Source organism: Gymnoscopelus braueri (assembly GCF_963280865.1).
Source record: "Gymnoscopelus braueri genome assembly, contig: SCAFFOLD_155, whole genome shotgun sequence".
Classification (NCBI taxonomy): domain Eukaryota; kingdom Metazoa; phylum Chordata; class Actinopteri; order Myctophiformes; family Myctophidae; genus Gymnoscopelus; species Gymnoscopelus braueri.
Genome location: NW_027660678.1, coordinates 128,816 through 152,500, shown reverse-complemented (window position 1 = coordinate 152,500; position 23,685 = coordinate 128,816). Strand labels below are relative to the sequence as shown.

The following is a 23,685-nucleotide window of genomic DNA, read 5'->3' as shown; positions in this document are numbered from 1 at the left end:
GTCGTTGTATAGGGTTAGGGTTAGGGTTATCCGACCTCCTGCCGTCACGTCAGATTTCTTCCGCATTCCGTGCGTCTTGTTGACATCTGTTCCTCCGGACATCTGTTCCTCCTCCGGCGGTGACGTGTTGCCGGTCTGATGTATGGCAATGTTGATTGTTTGGTCCATTAGTCATTTGGTTGGCTGTGGGCCCTGGGGGTGGTGTTGCTCTGCCAGTGGCCCTGACCCCTGACCCCCGTGGGGGTTCTAATAGTGTTGCTTTGCCCAAGCCCTTTGCCTCATTGGTCATTGTTGGACATGGTATTCATTGCCAATGGGGAAGTGTGACCTTATTATGCTAAATAATTGCTATATAGGCAGTTTATTTTGTTTTGTTTTTAGTTTAGTTTTATTATAATACTTTTCACTCTGGAAACTTTTTGAACTCTGGCTTGTTTACAGCAGCATTGTTAGCCATCAGTTGCAGTTATTCCCAGGGGTATCCTCACAGATTCACTTCTCTAACCTTTTGCCACTTATACATTTAGGTGTATATATTGTGTTTTCCCATTCAGACTGAAATGGTGCTGAATCTACAGGCACAAATCATTACACCAGACATGCATTATGAACAGAAATAATGCACAGGGTTGCAAACTGTAAATCTATAAGTTACGCTGATTCATTACTGGCTTCAGTAAAAAGTGATAGCAGACAATTTATATGCAAGTGTCATGAATACAACTGAATATGCTGAATATGGCTTTTGGTTAATATTTGATACAAACTGTAATTTACTTTGTAACCTTTCTGCAAGTACAACTTGTCAGAAGGACTTGGGTAGAAGGGACCTGCCTTGCCTAAAATACAAGCACGTGCAGTACAATTCTCTGTGTTCATTTAACTCTGAGAGTGTAAAGATTGACCCAAATGGACCCATAACTGAGGATTTTTCTGTACTACTCTGGGCATGAAAAAGGTCAGTATCGTTGGGAAAGCCCTGTGTTGCAGGGGTCCTCAAACGTTTTCATGTCAAGGACCCCCAATATGTATTTGGTCACGGACCCCCATCTTTAAATATTTGGTGTCAGGGTCCCCTATACCAGATTTGTGTTTCAAAAAGATTCAAAATGTTGTACATTTTGGGAAAATGGCAGATCTACAAGTTCACAACGCATTGCTGCATCGCAAGCGTTGCTTGTTGATCGGCTATTTTCAAATAGCCGATGTATAGGGTTAAAGTGGATAAACTGATTTAGATGCTACAGTATATGAACTAATTTAGCTGGGGACCTCCTGGAACCCCCTGAAGGACCCATAGGGGTCCCCGGACCCCACTTTGAGAACCGCTGCTCTGTTGCATGGTGGTAATTGTGGCTTCTGCTGTTTGTATAGATCGTAACTTATCATTGGATCCAGTGGGCTGCATTAGTGTGAGGAATGGTGATAACACAAGGGCTGTGTGTCTCCATGGCCCTTCATTAGCCACTAATCTACTGATGATCGTTATTAGAAAGGAAAAGAGGGTTTGTAATTGCTTGTGTGTGTGTGTGTGTGTGTGTGTGTGTGTGTGTGTGTGTGTGTGTGTGTGTGTGTGTGTGTGTGTGTGTGTGTGTGTGTGTGTGAGAGAGAGAGTGTGACACAATTGCATGTGCAGCAGTGTTTTATTTGAGTGCTTGCATATTAATTTGTATGTAGTTTGTGTATGTGTATACTATATACTGTGTGTGTGTGTGTGTGTGTGTGTGTGTGTGTGTGTGTGTGTGTGTGTGTGTGTGTGTGTGTGTGTGTGTGTGTGTGTGTGTGTGTGTGTGTGTGTGTGTGTGTGTGTGAAATTCATTTTGGCATGCTGCTGTGTATATTAGCCCGGTGATTTATTATCTGGGAAATGCTGTCCCCTGTTCCCTAAAGCTCCATTGTCCTTTTGCCAATTAATTCTGAATATGCTACGACCACAGGGAAGGAGAGAGGGTGGGAGGATTAAAGGAGGGCAAAATGGAGAGAAGAAGAAGTAGAAGAAGAACCAATAAACTCACAGGTCAAATGCACGTTCATTATACTGTATACATGGCAATTCCTCCAATGTTTTTGTATTTCCTCCTCCTGTTCCTTTGCTGCCTCCACTCTCTAATTCCATTGATTTATGCAATTGTTGCCTATTTATTTATTTAATAGTCGAGGAATTCAAATATCTCGGGGCCTGAACTGCTTAAACGGAACAGGACCTGAAGGTCTGCCTGGAATGCCTTCCATGAGGGGAGAGTGTAAATCAGACATGGGAGAAGACCTCAAGAGGCGGCTGTTCGTAGCTACAGTTAAAGCTACTTCAAATACGGGGGGGGTGAATATTGAGAAGGACCTGACTTGGGACTGCCATGTCACTGCAGTCGTCAAAAAGGCCCAACAGCGCCTGTATGGACCCAGGCGCCTGAAGAAATTCGGCCTGAGACCCAACACCATCAGGGACTTCTTCACATCCTGGTATGGCAGCTGTACGGACAGAGGCCGTAAGGCGCTGAGGAGGGTCGTTCGCACTGCAGAGAACATCACCGGGGTGTGAGCTGCCTAGTCTGGAGGACGTCTACACCCAGCGCTGTCTCAATAAATCCCTGAGGATCATTAAAGACCCCACCCACCCCCACAAAAGACCTTTCTCCCCTCTAGAGTCCAAAAGGGTGAAGGAATACAAGACCCCCTTAGCACACACTAGCAGGCTGAGGAACAGTTTTTTTTCCCACAGGCCATCAAACTGTTAAATAACAGTAAAAAGTGACTGTGCAATAACTTTCATTGACTGATATTCTTGCCTGTTTTTATTGTTTAAAAAAGTTTTATATGTATTTATTCTGTAAAGGAAATGTACATGTACTGTACATACAACAAGAAATACATGTAAAATAAATGGTGGGCAGTGTTGTCAGGGGCCCACTGTTCCGGTTACCCCGGCCAGTAGCGATGCGCGGGCCGACCCGTTGCCCGCAGGTCCCGCTGGTTGAACCGCGGAACGGGCGGACAGGGCAAGATTTCAGATGCAATTATCGCGGGGCGGGCAGAGTATTTATACATATATATATATACTATATATATATGTGTGTGTGTGTGTGTGTGTGTGTGTGTGTGTGTGTGTGTGTGTGTGTGTGTGTGTGTGTGTGTGTGTGTGTGTGTCACCAAATAAGCGTTTGCACGCACGTTCTCGCCAAACCTGGCCACAGCATAGTCATGATATATCCACACACACACGCACACGCACACGCACACGCACACGCGCACACACACACAAATCATACATTATAGGAACGAAGCTGGGGGGGCTGGTCTGTGTTATTTCACGCGCACAGCGAGAAAGACACTGCGTGCAGCAAAGGTTTTTTGCATGGTCCCATGGACAGACCGTGGTAGAAGCTGAAGTTGTGTCCGTGACGTTATGTGTCCATGTCCAGCATATGTTTGCACATTAGCCATTTAGCCATTTATTTGAAAGTCCTTCCGCGTCCGGCCGTGTTGTCGTTGTGTTGCTGTTAGGGAACAACATTGTGTCTGTCTGTGTCCAGTGACTGCGAGTACTTCTGTATTTCTGCGAGTAAGATCGAAGGGGAGGGGCCGTTGGAAGCCTGAGGAGATCTTCAAGCTAACAATGCGTCGAGTCGCGACGCGTTGTTAGCTTGTAGATCTGTTCTCCAAAATGGACCACTTCCGGCGCTAGGGCCACCTAGTGGCCAAAACGCTTGAGCAATAATAGAGTTTTATACAAAAGTACAGTAACGGTGCGGAAAGCAGCTCATGTTATAGCCAGAATACTGAGAAATATTTGTGCGGTGTAAAAAGTGTGGAGTTATTTGGAGCACACGTCTGCTGTGAGACCCTCCCCATCGCTGACTCCAAACTCCATGGGTGTCCTCCTTAATTCTGGTAGAAGGATGTAATAATGATATAAGCGGTGCTATACTTTTTGACTATGACTATCATTTATCATCCTCCCATTCATCCCTCTGTCTCCATCTAATTATTTTGCTCTGGTAGCTTTTCATCATCACTTTCAAATCTGCAGAATGTTCACATCCGTCAGAAATTATACCAGCAATGCCATTAGATATTTACACTACTTTCACACAGCCATTTACAAAAACAACACTTTCTATTAGAAAAGTGTGATGTTTAGAATTCATCATCTGGCCTTTTTACTTGTGCAAATACTGAGCAATTACACAGTTTAACCATGCCATCATGAAACATCCAAATCAGTGCCATTCTTTTATAGCAACAGGTGGCCAGAGTGAAAAATGGCTTCAAAGCACCAAAATGCCCCCCCATGATCCACTGTGAACAGGGTTAGCGTTAGAGTTAAGGTCGATTGATGCGTGTGTGCGTGTGCGTGTGCGTGTGCGTGTGCGTGTGCGTGCGTGCGTGCGTGGTACATATCCATGTGTGGATACTGTATGTCTGGATGATTGTGAATGCACGAGAGAGAGAGACAGAGAGACTGTGTGTGTGGGTGCGTGCATCCGTGTGAATGGGCTAGCTGTCTCAGAGGAATGGAGAGCATGGCTGCCTCTTACATGGCCCAGGTGATCAGTTCCCTATCTCACACACACATACTGTACACACCCACTCACCACGCATGTACACGCACGCACGCACGCACGCACGCACGCACGCACGCACGCACGCACGCACGCACACACGCACACACACACACACACACACACACACACACACACACACACACAGCAACTGTTGCTGTTTGAAGGAGGGAGCCAATAAAGGAAGCAGACAGAGGATCAGACAGATGGAAGAAAAGCAAAAGGCTGTGGACTGTGGGGACAGAGAGTGTTCAGGTGTAGTTAGGAGAAAAGTGGCCTGGCTAATGCATCTTTAGACCGCATCCAGAGACCAGGAAGACTTCTTTGATCTTGTCAGTATTACACAGATAATAAAGGGCCTGTGCAAGTGCAGCGGGTGGCTATTGCCATCTCGAATCCAACAAATCACAATCTGTTGTATCACTGCATGAACCACAGTGTCACACATCATTCATCTTTTACTGTAACCCAGTAGTGTTAAGGCTCATTTATACGTTGTTGCGGTCACACGGCCATGTCATACCACTAAAATTGTGCATTTTCAACTGAAAAAGTGCAGATATGTGACGTGCTGCAGACACTTCTCAGCTAAAGCTAACATTTCAACCTCGTTGAAAGCATCGTTTGTGTCATTTTAAGATTTCTTTGGCTATTCAAAAACAGCAGAATAGCTAAATAGATCTGCTATTTTTGAAAAATCGTGGACATTTTTGCAAATCTTGGAATATATATATTTTTTAAGCGAACATTTGTCAAATGTAGTTCCAGTGACCCCCTGAAGCAAAGATTTGAGTTACAAATGTCCGCTTAAAATAAAAAAATCTAATATTTTCACAAATGTTGCCCCACTATGAGCTTGTATATCTGCTATTTTTTAATAGCCAAAGAAATCTAAAATGACACAGACAGATGCGTTCCCGGATTGAATGGGTTAACACACAAATGATTAAGACTAGTCACTTGTTTGTGTTCCTGGTATCTCTAGTGGGGACACACTGTAGCTAATTGATTGGCAGGTGAGGGATGTGGTGCAATCAAGTGTGAGAGCCAATTAAATCAGTGGTTGATTGTGAATATTGAAAACTGAATGGAGCCTACTCAGACCCTACAATGGAAACTGTTCCATTGGGATATTATGTTTTTAGGTGACTGGGGTGTTTATAATTAAAGTGTAATTATGGCATTGCTTTCCACTGTTTTTCAATAGAGTGTGCTTTTGTGGGTTTGGGTTTTGTTGTCGAGGTAATTAACAGGTGTACAGGACTGCTATCCACTGTAAATTTGAAAAAAGGTTGTGGCATTATTGAGAAAGGAAATAAACTCCTAGAGAGGTCTAATTCATAAAAACAAAAACATCAATAACATCAATATACTGCATAGTTTAACCACTTAAACCCCAGCATCTGTATCGTGGGGAAAGCTTTCGCTGAAAATAGCAGATCGACAAGCTTACAACGCGTTGCGTGAGTTTATCGATTGGCTATTTTCTCTTGAAGCTTTCCCTACAATAACAGAAAACTGAAAATACACTAGCATAGTGCCCTGGGGGACTCATCTCAACCATATGGGGCTTTAAGTTGTTAATGTTAAGGTTTTTATTCGCTGAACACTCAATTATTCTCTCCCATAGTCTCCAACAACAATATTGGTATATCTTGGAGCAACAGAGGTGCCCAAAGCTGTGCCAAGAGTCTGAATACAGAATTGGTTTTCATGAATAAAACAGTTCTGGTATTACACCCAGTTCAATAGTTCACAAACAAAAGGCTTTGGGGATCTCTGAGCTGTGTCTGAATGAGCTATGCTATTCAACCAGGAGTACACAACAATAACTTAACCCGTTCAATCCGGTAACGCACCTGTGTCATTTTAGATTTTAGCTATAGCTATTATTTTATACTTTGGCTATTCAAAAATAGCAGATCTACAAGCTTGTAGCGCGGCACCGAGTGCCGTGCTACGACCTTGTAGATCAGCTTTTTTTTATTTTTATCATGATTATTTTTTTTGACTATATATATTTTTTTAAAGCGAACATTTGTAACTCAAATCTTTGCTTCTGGGGGGGTCCCTGTAACAAAATAATTTGAGGTCGTCGACCAAATACATATCCTTTTGGGTGGTCCTTGACATGAAAAAGTTTGAGAAGCACTGATATTATAGCAACATACGGTTTTCAGAAAACTGTTAGGATTTAGAAGACATTTGTAGATGCGTTCCCGGATTGAATGGGTTAAATACCATTCTTATAAATGGGAGTAACGTGCCTCAAACTGTTTACTTGGTTATACTTTGTTATTTATTTCTTCATAACTTGTTAATCCAGTGTTTTATAGGCACTTACGTACAATAGACAATCTACTGAGTAGTTGTAGTGGATATGTGTAATATGGTTCCTTGATGATACTGGAGTTTATATGGGTTTCCTGTCACTTTTTTTTCTGTGGAGGATGTTGTATTTTACTTTTGAAGTGTCTGTGTCACTATTCATACGGATATCACGTTGCATTGGTAAATGCATTCTGAACCTATAAGTGCCTCCCCCAGATGGGGATGATTGTTTGCAATATAAAAAGAGGCGTGTATCATCAGATTTTTACTGTGCTCTGATTAAGGCGCCTGCCGAAGCGCGTTAGTCTGATGTAGCAGTCATAAAAATGAAATAGAAAATGGTTTGCTTCTGAGCCAATAGTCTTTGGAGCGCTGATATTTCCATCCTGTGTGTGTGTGTGTGTGTGTGTGTGTGTGTGTGTGTGTGTGTGTGTGTGTGTGTGTGTGTGAGATATATTTGGTGTGGATTGCCAAGGAAACAATCAGAAGAAGCGCACTTGCTCCATGATATCCAGACATCTTATTATACAATTGGGAATAAGGCGCATGCGCGACCTGGTGTGCCTCGGTAGGTTACAGTTAGGTCAAAGTTACATCGGCAGAACTGCCCATGCGCCTGCCTGGATGCGCGCGCACGAGCAACCCCAACTACCCCACAGCGCAGCGTAACCCAACACCTTCCTTGCCACATCCGTGAAACGGGCGAGAAACAAGCGCTGCCATGGTCTATGCAAACGAGCCCCAAAAGCGCGCCCAAATACGCCCAAAATCGCTTATACAAAAGGCAGACCTGGCAACGCAGGCTACGCCAATCATGTGTGCGAGATCTACAAGCTATGGGGCAGAGACGCTTTGTGCCATACACTGTATCTTAGCAACAACCTAAGCGCTAACTCTCATTGGTCGTGTCATGCTTAGGCCAGTCTCCAGACAGCAGCATCAAGTACTGCCTCACATAGCTCGCTGCCGCCATTACAGTCAGACGCACCGAGCCCAGCTGGATAGCACAATCACTGTCATGTCTCTAATAAATCGCCCTGTCATACATATTGTCAACACTTTGAGGTCACTGCAGCCTCCTACTAATGTAATGCATGTTTATGTCCACTACTGTGATAGCGATCGTTGTTGCGAACGCGGAAGGAGGCGCGCAAAGCGCGCCTCCGCCCAAGTGGAGCTTACTATGAAACCCTGCTCGGGTTGTGTGTCTCTCTGTGTGTGTCTCTGTGTGCAGCCGCTGTGTGCACTGCCTGTGTGCAGCCGCCAGAGTGCGCCAAAGTGCACTACAGTGGTGGCTGAATCTCAGAGTGGAGCAACTCCGTGCATAGGAGAACCATATCCCCCCCCCATTAACTTCAATACGAGGCGGAAGTCACGTCACTTTCTCCCTGCGTTCACTTCCCGCGTTCACGCGTTTTACTTGTATTTCGCTGCTTACTTCCCAAGGGTGCTTAACTCATTGCCTGCCAATAACGCATATATGCGTTCTTTAGAATCCATCACTTGCCTGCCAATAACGCATATATGCGTTTTTAGAAAAAAAATAAAAAAAATCTTTTTTTTTACTTACAAAAAAAAGAAAATTGACCCAAAGACCAAGGAGATATGATTTTTCGAAGATCTAGACTCCTATCCACTTCCTTGTTAACTTAAAACTTAAAAATTCTGTATCTCGGCTCCTGAGTACTTTTTGTTTTTCAATGAAAAATCTCTGGCAGCCAACAGCTAAAAATCTGAAATAACTATGGCAGTAAGATGAGCCTTTTAGTATGCGGCTAACGCTAACGCACTTTCAACGTTAGCATGTAGCTAACGCTAACGTGGTTGTCATGCCTGAAGCGGCTGTGCAATCACTTTGTCAACAATGAACGTTAGTGTGGTGAATGTTGTGTGTGGTGCTGATGTTTGTTGTGTGAAGCTTAATGTCAGAGTGTTTGTGTTGGAGCGCCTCAGTGCGGCTGCAGAGTTCATATGCAACATCTTGCATGCGTTGCTGTGGCTTTACAGTTTTCCTTCGCCGTGTCCGCGGACCCCCTGGGTATTTTTATTTATTTTTTGGCCCAGGAGTTGTTGTTTTTTTGCTCAGGAGTTTGGCCAGCTATACGTGGCACGCAGGGGCTTCACTAACAGGGCCATGGCCCCACTGGCCCTCATGACGCTACGTCAGTGATCTGTGCTGCCAAGTGGGCGCTGCGTGGGCGCCCACTTGGTACCACTCTAGTACTGTATACAAATGTCAATTATTAGATGATATAATCTGCATGAGAATTTGAAATAAAAATAATCTGCTTATTTGACCTGGGCAGTCGTGATCACAATCAAGAGTATGGAATTGGTACTCATGGATAGTCAAGGTTTGTTGTTCAATTTATGGCCAGTGTGCAAGACTGCCAGACCACCATTCCCCATGGATTGGTCTCCTACAGTAGCATTAACTCATTCTATCAGTTCTATAGAGGCTGCACTTTAATTGATAATATGCAGCTGAGGGAGTGACTGACTCATGGCCCTGGTCATGAACTTTACCAGACTGTTGCAGACCATATCGTTGCTGTTGGGCAGAAACCTATTGTTTCAATATTTGAACTGTTTTTTTTATTTTTCTTGTTTTTTTTGTTTTGTTAATTAATGCCCTGTATCATACTACAGTGTCACACAAAAATAACAGATTGAGCTTGTAGATCTAACAGCTTTGGACATATGAGGTTTCCATCCGGCAGCAAACGATACGCTACTTCAGGCCTAGCCTGGGATCGATACCATTTTTGGGTTTCTGATCCGGTCGGAGCGGAAATAACTCTTACGTCATCAGGCGGCCGGAACCACCGGCGCCGTGCATCTCCAAAATGATTACGCTAGTTTAAAATGTGTTTAGTTTGGTATAATCGTTTTGTTTCTGTTGGTATAATAATAGTTTGGTACGTCCATCTTTTATTCTAACTCGTAGCGTGACTAGCGAGACTTAACTAATTGATTCGCATTATGTGGGGAACAAAAACAATGCGACGCCAACCGGAACCAACCACCAGAAACACAATTCTATTTTTCCTTTTTTCTAAACCGGATGACACAGGCCAGTTTGGAACGAATACCAGGCTTTCCTCCGCGGTGGAAAGGCTGGTGACGCGAGGTTACTTCAGGCCCATAATAAACCAGAACCCGGGACCTATTCTAAGCTAATGTGTCCTGCTCTCCTCCTACAGGTCCAGACTGGTACTTGGTGAGAGTGTCTCTAACGGTGACGGATGTGAATGACAACGTACCAGAATGGAGCATGATTCCTTCCCCCTACCTGGCTGTGGTCTCACCCGACGCGTCTCCAGGCTCCCTGGTCTACAAGCTCTACGCTATAGACGGGGACGAGGGAAACAACGGGGAGGTGGAGTACTTCCTGTCTGATGGTAAGTCGCTCTCTTTTCTACTGGTTTAACCCATTCAATCCGGGAAACGCATCTCTGTCATTTTTAGATGTATTTGGCTATGAGCTTGTATTCGATCTACAAGCTCATAGTGCGGCACCGAGCGAACATTTGTAAAATATTTTGTTCTAGGGACCCTGGATTTGAATTACAAATGTTCGCTTTAAAAATATATATATTCAAAGATTTGCACAAATGTTCATGTTTTTTCAAAAATAGCACATCTGCAAGCTCTTATCACGGCACTCTGTGCCGTGCTATGATGCTTGTATATCTGCTATTTTTGTATAGCCAAAGAAATCTAAAATGACAGAGATGCGTTCCCAGTCTTAATGGCTAAGTGTCATTGACTCTCAGTAAAATCTCACTTTCGCACAGATTGTGTGTGGCCTTCCTTGTGCAAAAAAATAATAATTCCAGTTGTCCCTCATGCCATGTGTGCAAACAAATAGTTTGTGTGCATGTACTTATTTTTCACTGTCATGTAATTCTTTTCTCCGCTGTGCAAAATAATTGGTTTCTCTATTGCGGGCATCATGTAATGATTTCTGCTGCCTAGTTTTGAATCTGTAAACAGTCAGGTGTAAAGAAAATCCCCTCAAGGACATGACAAGGAATGAGATTATGATGAAAACTATTTTAAACCCTACATTATCATACAGAGTAAACTTTAGGAGATATCCATAACTTTTAATTAATGTTACAACTCCAATCTGCTGGGCTTTTGCAGCTAAATTGTATTCACTGCACCAAGCAGCCACGGTTGATTCTTTTGTACAATACATGGCTGGGATGGGAAATGTTTGGAAGGACAGGACATAGACAAGGCAAAGTCAAATTTGAGGGTGATACAGTACCTGCATGGAATATAGGCTGTTAGAAGTATTTGTTTATGTGGTTTTGTATTATACTGTGCCATTTGGGTTTGTTCTCCCTGGGGGTTGTGCATTAATATGCATGTGCAGTATTGTGAGGTGCAAGAAGAAAGAGCCCTTAACTTACCCCTTTATCTCATCTCACACCACCCCTTGACTCTGTTTAGAAAAACAACCCAAGCAGAGGCTGCTTTGCATTCCACGATTCTTAGCATTTATTTGAAAGTCGTCCTCTACACAGGGCTGGGAATTGCAGTCAGAAACGATACGAGTCAATTTGCCTGACACGGAAACATACTAGATACCATCAAAGTCTAATTCTCAACATATGCAGCAAGGCAATTTATTTATTTCAATAGCCTGCTATTCTTGTCATTTCAGTGGTTCAGAAATAGCCACTTTGACAATCTAATTTATTAACTGTCGACACCAATTCCCCCAAATTGCTCTCCTCTTTCGGGTATTTGTACTGATCCGATGTTTTTGTTTGTGAAAAAACAAAACAAAAGAAAATAGCTACCCCCCTGTCTGGCACAACATTAACAGCATAAACTATTTACTGTATACCTATGGTGAACGACTCTTTAGCCCTGTCTCTTTGTTCTTTTTCTGCTTTTGCACAGGTGGGGACGGCCGTTTCGAGGTGGACAGGAAGAGCGGGCAGGTGAGGACGACAGGGCTTCCCCTGCAGCAGGACAGGGAGTACCTGCTAACGGTGGTGGCGGCCGACAGGCTGGGCAGCCGCAGCGCACCCGCCGTCCTTTCTGTGGTAGCGGGAGCTCGGGCTCCGCAGTTCACCAACGCATCTTTCACCATTGCCTTACCAGAGAACACACCTGAGGGACAGCCGTGAGTGCACGTGCACGCGCGCACGCACACACACACACACACACACACACACACACACACACACACACACACACATATTCACACTCAAGCAACACACATATTTAAACACACATTTGCACACACACACACAAATTGCATCAGAGGAGATTATGCTCAGTCCCATGTACGTATGCTATTTCCCCTATGGCTATAGAAATATATACAGTACATACATGCCGATACAGCATACAGTCATACATTATGCACTCAATCAGACGAACACTCCCTCACATGCAACACATTCTCTTTGTCACACAGACAAGACGAGATCCTTTTGCAGGAGAGTTAACTTATCTTAAATTACTTAAACATTCTAAGAGATGAATACATTTCAGTCATTGTAATGCAATATATTCACACAGTCTCTTTGCCAGCAAAGCATTTCACAGATTTCCTTTAAATAGATTTCCACAAGCTTTCCAGACATTATTCATTCGACCTTGACTCTTCACTGATGCATTATACAGTAATCATTTAACCCTTTAAGACCTGGAATCTGTGACATTTTTAGATTTGAGCTAAAAAGCATTATTTTACACTTTGGCTATTCAAAAATAGCAGATATACAAGCTCGTAGCGCGGCACCGAGTGCCGCGCTACGAGCTTGTAGATCTACTATTTTTGAAAAATAGTGAAAATGTGTGCAAATCTGTGAATTTATATATTTTTTAAGCGAACATTTTTAACTCAAATCTTTGCTTCTGGGGGGTCCCTGGAACAAAATATTTTGATGGGGGTCCGCGGCCAAATTCATATGATTTTGGGGGTCCTTGACATGAAAAAGTTTGAGCACCACTGATATAGAAACATACGTTTTTCATAATACTGTTGAGATTTAGGAGACATGTAGAATCGGCTTCAGGTCTCAATGGGTTAAGCAATATTTTCAAGTATTTGCACATGCGTGCACGCACATGCAGATTCAAGCGTGTGCACTCAGTTGCTGGGCTTCTGTAAGACTTGAATCAGTGGAGTGTGATGGTCTTAATATGCATATATATATATGTCTCCAATTCACTTTATATCATGTTATGTACTTAAGTGTGGTACAGTATCTGTTAAAGTGTTTATGACACATGGACACGTGTGCATACAGTACATGCACCCATAACCCCCCCCCCACACACACACACACACACACACACACACACACACACACACACACACACACACACACACACACACACACACACACACACACACACACACATACATAAACAAGCTAACAAGCAAACCCTGGCTGCTGAAGCTAATGTGGAACTATATTGACCCATATCCTTGGATTTGACTCTCTCATTATCTTTCTTCCAGCCTCTTTACTTTGACAGAGAGATTCAGAAAACTGGTCAAGTGAATCAATATTCTGTTCAGTTGTGTCCATTTGCAGGCAGATAAACAAACCCCAGTCTCCGAATCCTCCACCCCAAAAAGGTCTCTCCCTGCATCTACATTACTTACATTTTTCTACTGATTTCCCACTCGTTCTTTTTGTCTCCTATGTCTCTAAACGTCTTCCATAGCTCTGTGGAATGCTTCATGTTTGTATTCATGGTTGAGCTGCGTGAACGTTAGTAGCAGGTCATGGAGATAACAGGGTTCCATTTTAAGAGGAAGATAGAGTTTGTGAGTTTGGATTTCTACCACCGGGACTCACTGTGAACTGCTGTTCATTCACTGTTTCCCGGTTACTTCGCAGTGTTCCGTGTTCCTTGTTCTAATCCCTGGTGTCCGTGCATCTTTTGTCCTCACAGCTTCCTGGTAACCCCCGCGGTGTCCTTCCAGAAGGAACCAATAAGCTACAGCCTCCTCATAAATCCCAGCAGCCTCTTCTCCATCAACTCTGAGACAGGGGAGATCAGCCTCACACGCTCCATTGACTACGAGAATGACCAGCATCGGTATCTCTTATTGGTTCGTGCCAACGAGGGCCAGGACAGCATGAGCAGTGCAGCAGAGGTATGTGTGTGTGCATGCGTGCATGATGGTCCCTTTCGGGACCGCAGTTTACATTTTTTGCATTTGGGACGGAGTGAACTGGGTCCCTTGAACCTCAATGCATTCTCCTGTTCATGCTTGGCACCACTCTCTGGTCTCGAACAAATATAACGTCTATAAAGTGTTGCAGAGAGATTTTCATTAAACATATTTAATCCAAACATTTTCATTTAGTTTTGCTCTCTTGCGCGCCCCATGTCCCGCGTTCCCCGTCTTGTGATTGGCTAACTGCACTCTGCCTAGCTTAATCTATTTTAATCTTAATTTGATGTTTAATCAGTCTCATTAAAATGTTTTATAGGTTATAATGGCATTCAAGCCAATTATGTTGCTTTACTAGTTCCATATACTAGCCTACACCGTTGTATACGTAATTGCAACATGTTTTCTTGCTTTTTAATCAACTAGACGTCACTGCCCCCTTTCACTATTTCATTTAAAATCTCTCTTTAACACATTGCATGCCAGTCGCGTAGATCTACGCGAACCTATTTAAAGCCGCAGCGTGCCAGTCGCGTAGATCTACGCGAACCGCCGATTCCCATGTTAAGTGCCCCAGGTGCACTTTCCGAATTTTTTTGATCCATTTCCGTTTCCGGTTTCCGGTCGGAAACGGAATTATTCGGGTTCCGGTTTTTTCGATCGTATCCGCTTCCTGTCTGGGATCCTGTTTAAAACTCGATTTTCTCTGGTTGTTGTTTTTCTCCTCGCTGATCACTGTTTATCGTTGCTCGGCTGTAGCTTCAAGATGGCGGCACGGATTTGGAAACTGTTTTCGCTCGCCGTTTCTCACGGATCCGCTGTGTGTTTAGAACCAAATGAACGCGCACTTTTAACTTATTTAGCGAGGTCTGTGGCGACATGAAAAAAACTAAAAAACAACAATAAAACGCTGGCACTGGTGAGTACATTATGAGATTAAACTCTGGCATGGAATGTGTTAAAAAAAGGTTTGTGGGGCTTTCAAAACATACATAATCTGGGGGGCCTTCTCTATGCTACCATTGTTTCGGTGTCCCAACCAGAAGCTTCACCAATCTGATAATTAATAAGAAATGAATTGCTAATAATTAATAAACAATGCAGCTTGATGCAATACATGGTAAATGGTGCATTTATATAGTGCCTTTCTATAAAAGCAGGGGTTCTCAAACCTTTTTATGCCACGACCACGTTTTATGGTGCAAATGTTTTGGCAATCCCACACTTTATTTATAGAGCAATTTCAAAGTGGATAATCTTAAATTAAAATCATACATTGTTTGTCCTTATGTATAAATATTTATTAGAAATTGAATTGAACCACTTAAACCCCAGCATCGATATTGTGGGGAAAGCTTTCGCTGAAAATAGCAGATCGACAAGCTCACAACCGTTGTGAGCTTGTCGATCGGTTATTTTCAGCGAAAGCTTTGCACACAATAACAGAAGACAGAAAAGATACTAGTATTGAGCCCTGAGGGACTCCAGTTACCCATATGGGGTTGAAGTGGTTAAAGCAGTGATTCCTGCTGATTTGTAGGCCTATCTTATCAATGCAATGAAATGAAAGACTTGGTCGTGACTGCGACTCGCTCCTCCATGTGAGCTATAGTTTTCTTGGCGCAGCTCGTTACTGCCTGGTCTGCTCTGCTGAGCTGGAGAATGGGGTTTGATTCCAGCTCGGAGCACTAAATCGCTACAATATCAATAAAAGCAAACGGAAGTGTTTTCTGTGAACACGTTAGTAAACTTAGCCTGTACTTTTATGCTTTATTATTAACTGATTTTGCTGGGGACCCCCCACCCCTGGGGTCATCCCACTTTGAGAACCAATGCCATAATCAATCCAGCTCTCGAATTTATCTTTGAGACTTTGAGGTTTCTTTGAGGTTTGTTTGGTCAAACCTGACTGACCGTGTGTTTTTCTCCATCGCGGCCGGGCAGCTGTAGTCTGCTGGTGGAGTTGTCTGTGAGCAGCAGGACCAATTTCACGTCGCCAACCGCATTGAACGCAGTTTGTTGACAAAAAATTCAGGTTCAGGGACTTATTTTCTTTTGTTTTGCACATACAACAACAGATACAATTTTACACAGGGACTGCTCCAGTGCAAATTTACCGGTGTTAGTGTATCTCCGAGGGGGTACAAATGGAACCAAATTACCCTCTCAGAGTAACAAAAACACCCAAAACTGCTCTTTTAAGAGCCACCCGAACGTAATTCCTGCAAAATAACTAGGCTATACGTAGATAGCTAGTTAATGAGCAGTAAATCAGTTATTATACGCCTCTGCAAGGGCTTGTATTTTGTGTGTGTGCTGTTGGAGTTGGATGAAAGGAGTCACGCTGGTTGCGACCCCCCCACCCCCCCTGGTTTCTTTATTTAAAAAAATTATAGTATAGTAATAGTTTGAGAACTGCTGCTCTAAAGCACTTTACAATGCATGAAAGCTCTATTATATTAAAGGCATACTAGGTAACGTTTTCAACAAAACTAAAGTTAAATTGTATATCTTTTGTGAGTGGCAAACGTTTCACAACACCCACTCCATGAATTTCACCCCCGGAAGCCTTTTATTTATATATTTTCTATTGAACGTGCACGGGGGGGACTTTCCCGGGAAAATGACGTTCCTGGCCAACGTCATGACGTCGTGGCCGACGTCCTGGCCGACGTCATGACGTCGGCCAGGAACACCGCAACGGTTTCCTGTTTGGCCAGGAACTACCGCGCTCATAACAAAAAGGAACCTCACGCTGATTTTAAGAGAATGTAGGATTGGAAGATCGAAAAAGAACAGAAAAAGAAAGCACAGCTCATGGTAACTAATGCTCCACTGGCTAGAGAAACGATCCGTAGATAGTATAAAACAATTAAAAGATCGCTTTTTGAAACGCTTCCGGCTTCCGGTGAAAACGAATGGAATTCTGGGTAATCGAGGACTACGGAAATTGTATGCAGTGACGGTAGTGACCAGCAGAGGTTGCTAAAAATCGTTATTTGTGATTCTGCATTGTACAACTTTAAAGGGCAAGACCACTTTGGTAGAGGTTTGGGTTGTGTAGTTACCTTGCCATGATGTAACTCCAAAGGTGGGCAAGAAATAAAAAATAATTGCTCCATTGATTAGAAATTGATAATTGAAAATATGCTCCTCATTGACTTACATTGTACGGTAAAAATGCTCCCAAAGTCACTCTTTTAGCACAAAAACGAACGCAAACAAAGTTGATTCAGACAATATAGAACATCACCAAACCCAGTACTGTTTTTTTTTAAAATAAAAATGTCAAATTCCTGTTTTTAAAATAAAAATGTCAAATTCCTGTTGATTTTGCCATTTTTAATAAGTAGAAACCCCGGACTGGATCGGCGGATCCGGATCCAGATCTTGAAATAGTAAAATCAACTATTAAAAAAACAAACAGTACTGGGTTTGGTGATGCTCTATATTGTCTGAATCAGCTATGTTTGTGTTCATTTATGTGCTAAAAGAGTGACTTTGAGAGCTGTTTTACCGTACAATGTAAGTCAATGAGGAGCATATTTTGAATTATCAATTTCTAATCAATGGAGCAATTATTTTTGATTTCTTGCCCACCTTTGGAGTTACATCATGGCAAGGTAACTACACAACCCAAACCTCTACTAAAGTGGTCTTACCCTTTAAGTAAAAGAAAAAAGGTTGTGCGTGAATAAAATTTCTTTTGTCCAATCTTTATGGTAAGAGTATGTTAATACAGTATAACTACAATTGGGGTGGTTGTATTTGGTCTCTCTGCTCTTCTATTGAGACATTTAGATCCTGCGTCCAGGTTGGACACAACCTTTGACACGAATCATACGATCCTGTTTCTGGTTAGATACAAAGTTTGACCTGAAGGGTAAAATTCTATTTCTCCCCAAAGCAAGCAGGCAGTGGTACAAAGACCTGGGTTCAAACTGGAGTAGAAAAAGGAAAGTCACATAGTGCAGCTTTAATGATGAGAAGATCCTAATGGCTGATTTGTACTCAATTGCACCAAAAATAACAGATCCACAAGCTCTCTTTAAATCGGCTATTTTCGGTACACGACACAATGCACAACCAAGTATAACCCAGGCTTAACTTTGCTGTGCGTACAGAATATATACTTGTTTGTGGAGGTTGTGGGGTGGCAGGAGGCAGAAAGATCACAGCAACGCCCTCAATATAGACATCCTTTTGGAGACACTGTGCTGAGATTCAACAGGGAAGAGAGACAGAGACATATAGGGAGGGAAAGGGAGAGAGAGAGAGAAAGACTTCAGGCCCTGCAGGCATTGTTGCCAGGCAGCCAAAGAGCATTTTGCCTAGTTACCCCTGCCACCACCAAAATCTACCAGTCTCTCCTTGGCCTCGGGCTAGAGACACATCCTCCTGGACAATCTGTCATCTACCGCTCTCCCCTGGCGACAGGCAACACTCCAGATCATAGAACAGGGCAAAGTGATGAGAAAAAAAGAACTACATGGACATGGTGAGGTAGACATGTGGAGCAGGGCAGCTGGATGTGGCTGTGAGGGGCACAGCATTAATGAAGCCATGAGAGCTGCAGAAATAAGGACATGCAGTTAAAAGTGGAAAAGAAGCACAGAAAAAAGTGAAGAACGAAAAAGAGAGAGGATGAGATAGAGAGAGACTGTGATGCTTGGTGGGTTGGGGGGGGGGGGCAGCATGGGTTTTCATCTAGCACACTACCTCCAGCCCCCTATCAGAACACCCAGGCGTGTCCTCTAGACCAATGGTTCTCAAAGTGGATTCCAGGGACTCGCTGGGTTCCTTTTAGGAGGTTCTAAATTGACCCTTATAAGTCCGTAACTCTGACCGTGTACAAATGGAACCAAATGGACCCTATCGGGTCCATTTGGTTCCATTTGTATACTGTCAGAGTTAAGGGTAGACCGTGAAATGTAAAAGTTTGAGAACCATTGCTCTAGACCTCAGGCAGAACTTTCACTTTCACCTCTGACCCATGGAGTTCCCTCAAACAGTGCCCACCAGCTCCCGCATGTAATGTCTTCATGCCCTCCAATTGAATGTATGACTGACTGTGCACTTTAGCTACAAGACCACCAGAACATACTCTATGGTGGTGATCACACCGACATGCCGCTACGGCTACAGGTGCGGATGCTTCAGAAACGTCTTGGCAAAACAGTGTGTTGCCCCTTGTGGAGAGGGCCTTTGTAACTGTGATCAAATGATGAATCAGGGGGGGGGAATGATTCAAGTAGACGTCAAATCTTGAGTCTAATATCAAACTTTCACCTGCATTTGCCATTGTGTCCCTGTTTCTGCCACATCTACTGGTATCAAAACAGGAAGGAGTGTTTAGACTCCGTGCCTTACACTGAAAGTTTGAAAATATTTCAACTTTATGTGCGTCTACAAAACGGCTAGAAAAACGCAACGCATGGCACTAGAGGGGAGTGCAGGCCAGGCACAATGGTTTTGCTGGTGACACGTTTCCAGCAACACTTTTCTGTGTGATCCTCCCCTAAGAGTGGACTTAATGACTCTCTCATATACAGTCATTCACCCTAAACTAACATTTTAACTCACTATACGGTTCAAGAACTAAATGGATAGGATCGTGATGTGGAATAGGATAAACAGGGAAAAAAAGCCTCAGTGTTAATGTATCCATTTGTACTCATTTGTACACTCGACACTTAGGATTTTACTGTGTACCAGGCCAGCAGGGAATCGGTGCGAGCAATCCCTCGCCTCCCTACTTGCTGTTCAGAGCGTGAACTGCTCCCGCAGACGGAGGATGCTGGAGTTGAACTTCAATTTGCTCATGCTTTGCTTTTGCTGCCTTCCAGACAGAATTACAATATTATTCACCAGCTCATTCTGAATAGGGGGAGAAGATAAAGGAAGGCTTCATAGCTACCAGGTCTGTGTATTGCATAATGAGTAGTCCATTAGTGGGGCCAGGCAGAATGTGAACTACACATCTAACCACTTAAACCTACATGCTATTTTCCACTCATACGGATGCACTACAAAGAGACTGAATAGGATTGCATAGGCTGCATTGATGTGTTAAAAGCCCCAAATTCTTCACATTGAACTTGACATTTGTAGTGCTGCTCACATTTACATCATATTACTGATTATATAAAGGAACTTTGAAAAAATGGTAAATAATTTTAAATCAAAAAAGTATTTCACATGAATTCTCATGATGTGACACTTCTTTGTAGACAGGGGAACAGACTAGCGTTTGTACCTTTTCATTTCAAATCGGGGAACTCTAAACCAGCTGTCTGAGAGAAGAAGCTTACATTCAGGATTGAAGAACATGGTCAAGATCAGAGAGCTTTGCCAGCTGTCTTCCTATTACAGTACCTATTCTAAAGGGCCATTCACACTGAGCACTATAACTATAACTATAAGAGTATAAGAGTAGTGGATGGCAGAGTTCACACCGACTATAAAAACAAGACATGACTCAGTCATGTATGTGTGTGTGTGTGTGTGTGTGTGTGTGTGTGTGTGTGTGTGTGTGTGTGTGTGTGTGTGTGTGTGTGTGTGTGTGTGTGTGTGTGTGTGTGTGTGTGTGTGTGTGTGTGTGCGCGCGCCGTGTATGCGCGGCTTGTTTTCATAGACCTGGTTCCTGATTTGTCTCGCAGAATCTGGCAACACTGCTAGTGGCACCCCATTAGCTTAGACCTGTTGCTTATTTCTCTCGCATAATCTGGCAACACTGCTAGGCCAGAACGGACACTACGCAGCTCGTATGCAGAGGTGTAAAGTAACTAAGTACATTTACTGAAGTACTTTACTTAAATTTTGTCCTATATATTACTCTGTGTCACGGCGATTTGAACCGACGGCAGGCGTGTATAGTAGCCATAGAGGCGAGAGGCGTGTCTAGTACCATAGTTTGGGAGGACGAGACCGCCCGTTCAGAGTATGGGAAAGTATCCCCATTGGCTTAAAGGACAGCCAATGATTGAAAACATGTCGCGACTATGTCGAACACATGGATGACTAGTAGGTCAGTCTCTTCTTAGACCAGCTTGCAAGCTGGTAAAAAATACAACGGTGAACGATATAGTTATGGTTATCTATATAGTTATCGTGCCCGGTGTGAATGACGCTTAACACAGGCTTGAGTGAGGGGTGTAACCCCTGTGATTACCGCTGTTGTCTGGATCAGCCTATTGATCTTAACCTTCAGCTGGACAGAAAGGTTACTGAACCAGGCTGACATGCCACACTGTAATACACTCTCATCTACGACTTGTAGAAGTAGAGTAATATTCTTGGGCTCACACCAAATACCACAAACAGACAGAGGAAATTCAGATGCTCTTGGACTATTATCCACACCCATGAAATTGTAGGAGTTGAATCAGAGTAATGTGTTGCTCATTCATTAATGATGTTTAGGGGTGAATTGTTTCCTATTTGTTGGGGTCCAAACTAAATTTATTTTCTTTTTTTGATAGTGGGAAAGTTATTGTCACACCACTGAGCAAAATGATATAGCTCTGATGTCTAAGCAGTATCATTGAAGTGGTCGAAAATAAAGACCAAGGATGTCTGGTATCATCAGGCATTATTTGTCAATATACTGTAGAAGTGAGCTGTGCTGCTGAGAGACTCGTTAGTAAGATGCTTATGCAAATATGTGTTTATTTATTATTGGAAATCAATTAACAACTCAAAACAATGACATATTGTCCAGAAACCCTCAAATGCACTGTAATTAGATAGGAATATTGACCTGCTAAATGTAACTTTGCATAGTAACTTGAGTACACACACAATGTAATGTCCAACTTTATACTTCAAAACCCTTCTACTATGTGGGATAAAATGATTACATTACTTTTTTTTTTGGTGTATGGAATATACTACTATATCCTGCTTCTTTTTTCCAAATCCATGTCTTCAAATGCTACAGATGCAGTTTGTGTAACTATGCTCTGTTTTTGCATTTCATTTTATTTTATCCCCTTCTTTCAAACATCCATTTCAACCTGCCAAAACAGTGAACAGTTGCAGCATTTTGTGTGGACTGAAATCATTGAGCATGACTTTAATTTGCAGGTAGTTTCCAAGTTTCTCCCCCTAGGAGCGATGGCTCCCTGGCACCATTAGCTACCTAACCAGCCCTGTGTGTGTGTGTGTGTGTGTGGGGGTGTGTGTGTGTGTGTGTGTGTGTGTGTGTGTGTGTGTGTGTGTGTGTGTGTGTGTGTGTGTGTGTGTGTGTGTGTGTGTGCGTGTGCGCGCGCGTACATGCTCATGCATTCATGCATTTGGACCCATCACGCTTTATCACAGCTGACTTCCTCTCACTTCTCATTGAATCTTCCTTTTCTTCAGAACCTTCCCTAGCGCACACTGCACAGACAGACAGACAGACATACATGTGTGGACCCATAAAACCCCTGCATACACACACGCACAAGAGGAACATAGACTGACACAAATCACCATAGGGAGTTCACTAGGTCAGATCTCATTTTGTTGCGAGCAGTGGTGGAAAATGTAGTCACATTTCTTTACTTGAGTAAAAGTATCAATACCGCAATGTAGAAATACGCTGTTAAAAGTAAAAGGCCTGTGTTAAAAATGTTACTTGAGTAAAGTACAAAGGTATTGGCATCAAAATATACTTCAAGTACCAAAAGTAAAAGTACATTTTTTGGGGAAAATAGCAGATCTGCAAGCTCACAACGCATTGCGATGCGACGCGTTGTGAACTTGTAGATCGGCTATTTTTAAATAGCCTATGTATAAAATAGAGCGAAAGTGGTTAATGTATATCTTATAATATAATAATTTGTATCTTCAAAGTAACTAGTAACTAAAGTTTTCAAATAATTGTAGTGGAGTAAAAGTGCAATATTTTCCTCAGAGATGTAGTGGAGTAGAAGTAAAAGTGAAAATTGGCAATACTCCACTAAAGTAAAAATACCTCAAACTTTTACTTAAGTGCAGTACTTGAGTAAATGTATTAGTTACTTTACACCACTGGTTGGGAGTTGCTTCAGACTTAATCTTTGCTGAAGTATTATATAACATTATAATCCCACCTTACCTTCCAGACCAGTTTGTCTCGCTGGTGTTTCCATACAACTCTCAGTGAGTGTGTCTGTGTGTGTGTGTGTTGCTGGGGGTCTGTCTATGTGATGGTGTGAGACAACAGAAATAGTTGGGTGAAACCATTTAGATTCTAATGGCCTGTCTTTGTCTCTCTGTCTCTCTCAGGTGCGTGTGGTCATCGTGGATGAGAACGACTGTGTCCCCGAGTTTCTCCAGTCCATTTACAGCAAGGATGGTGTGCCAGAGACTGTGACCACAGCGACGTCCCTGCTACAAGGTGAGATGTCCAAACTCTCTCTCTCTCTCTCTCTCTCTCTCTCTCTCTCTCTCTCTCTCTCTCTCTCTCTCTCTCTCTCTCTCTCTCTCTCTCTCTCTCTATCTATATATATCTATATCTATATCTATATCTATATATATATATATATATATGATATGGACACACACACATGGTAAATGGTCTTGCATTTATATATAACTGCTCTAGTCTTCTGACCACTCTATAAGTGTGTTATTAATGAATGTCTTTACATTCACCCATTCGCACACCAATAT

At 42.8% G+C, this 23,685-nt stretch overlaps 1 protein-coding gene across 1 annotated transcript in view; it reads left to right on the top strand.

The window, feature by feature from the left end:
• Window positions 1–2,366: 2,366 nt before the first annotated feature.
• Window positions 2,367–23,685, top strand: part of LOC308081310 (neural-cadherin-like) — a gene marked incomplete at both ends in the record, with an annotated part of 140,904 nt that continues 119,585 nt past the window's right edge. Inside the window, 6 exons of the mRNA XM_080457692.1 lie at window positions 2,367–2,533; window positions 8,977–9,052; window positions 10,094–10,291; window positions 11,808–12,033; window positions 13,824–14,028; window positions 23,299–23,410. Of these exons, the coding sequence (XP_080313818.1) occupies window positions 2,367–2,533; window positions 8,977–9,052; window positions 10,094–10,291; window positions 11,808–12,033; window positions 13,824–14,028; window positions 23,299–23,410 (984 nt within the window). The remainder of the gene's footprint in view (window positions 2,534–8,976; window positions 9,053–10,093; window positions 10,292–11,807; window positions 12,034–13,823; window positions 14,029–23,298; window positions 23,411–23,685) is intronic.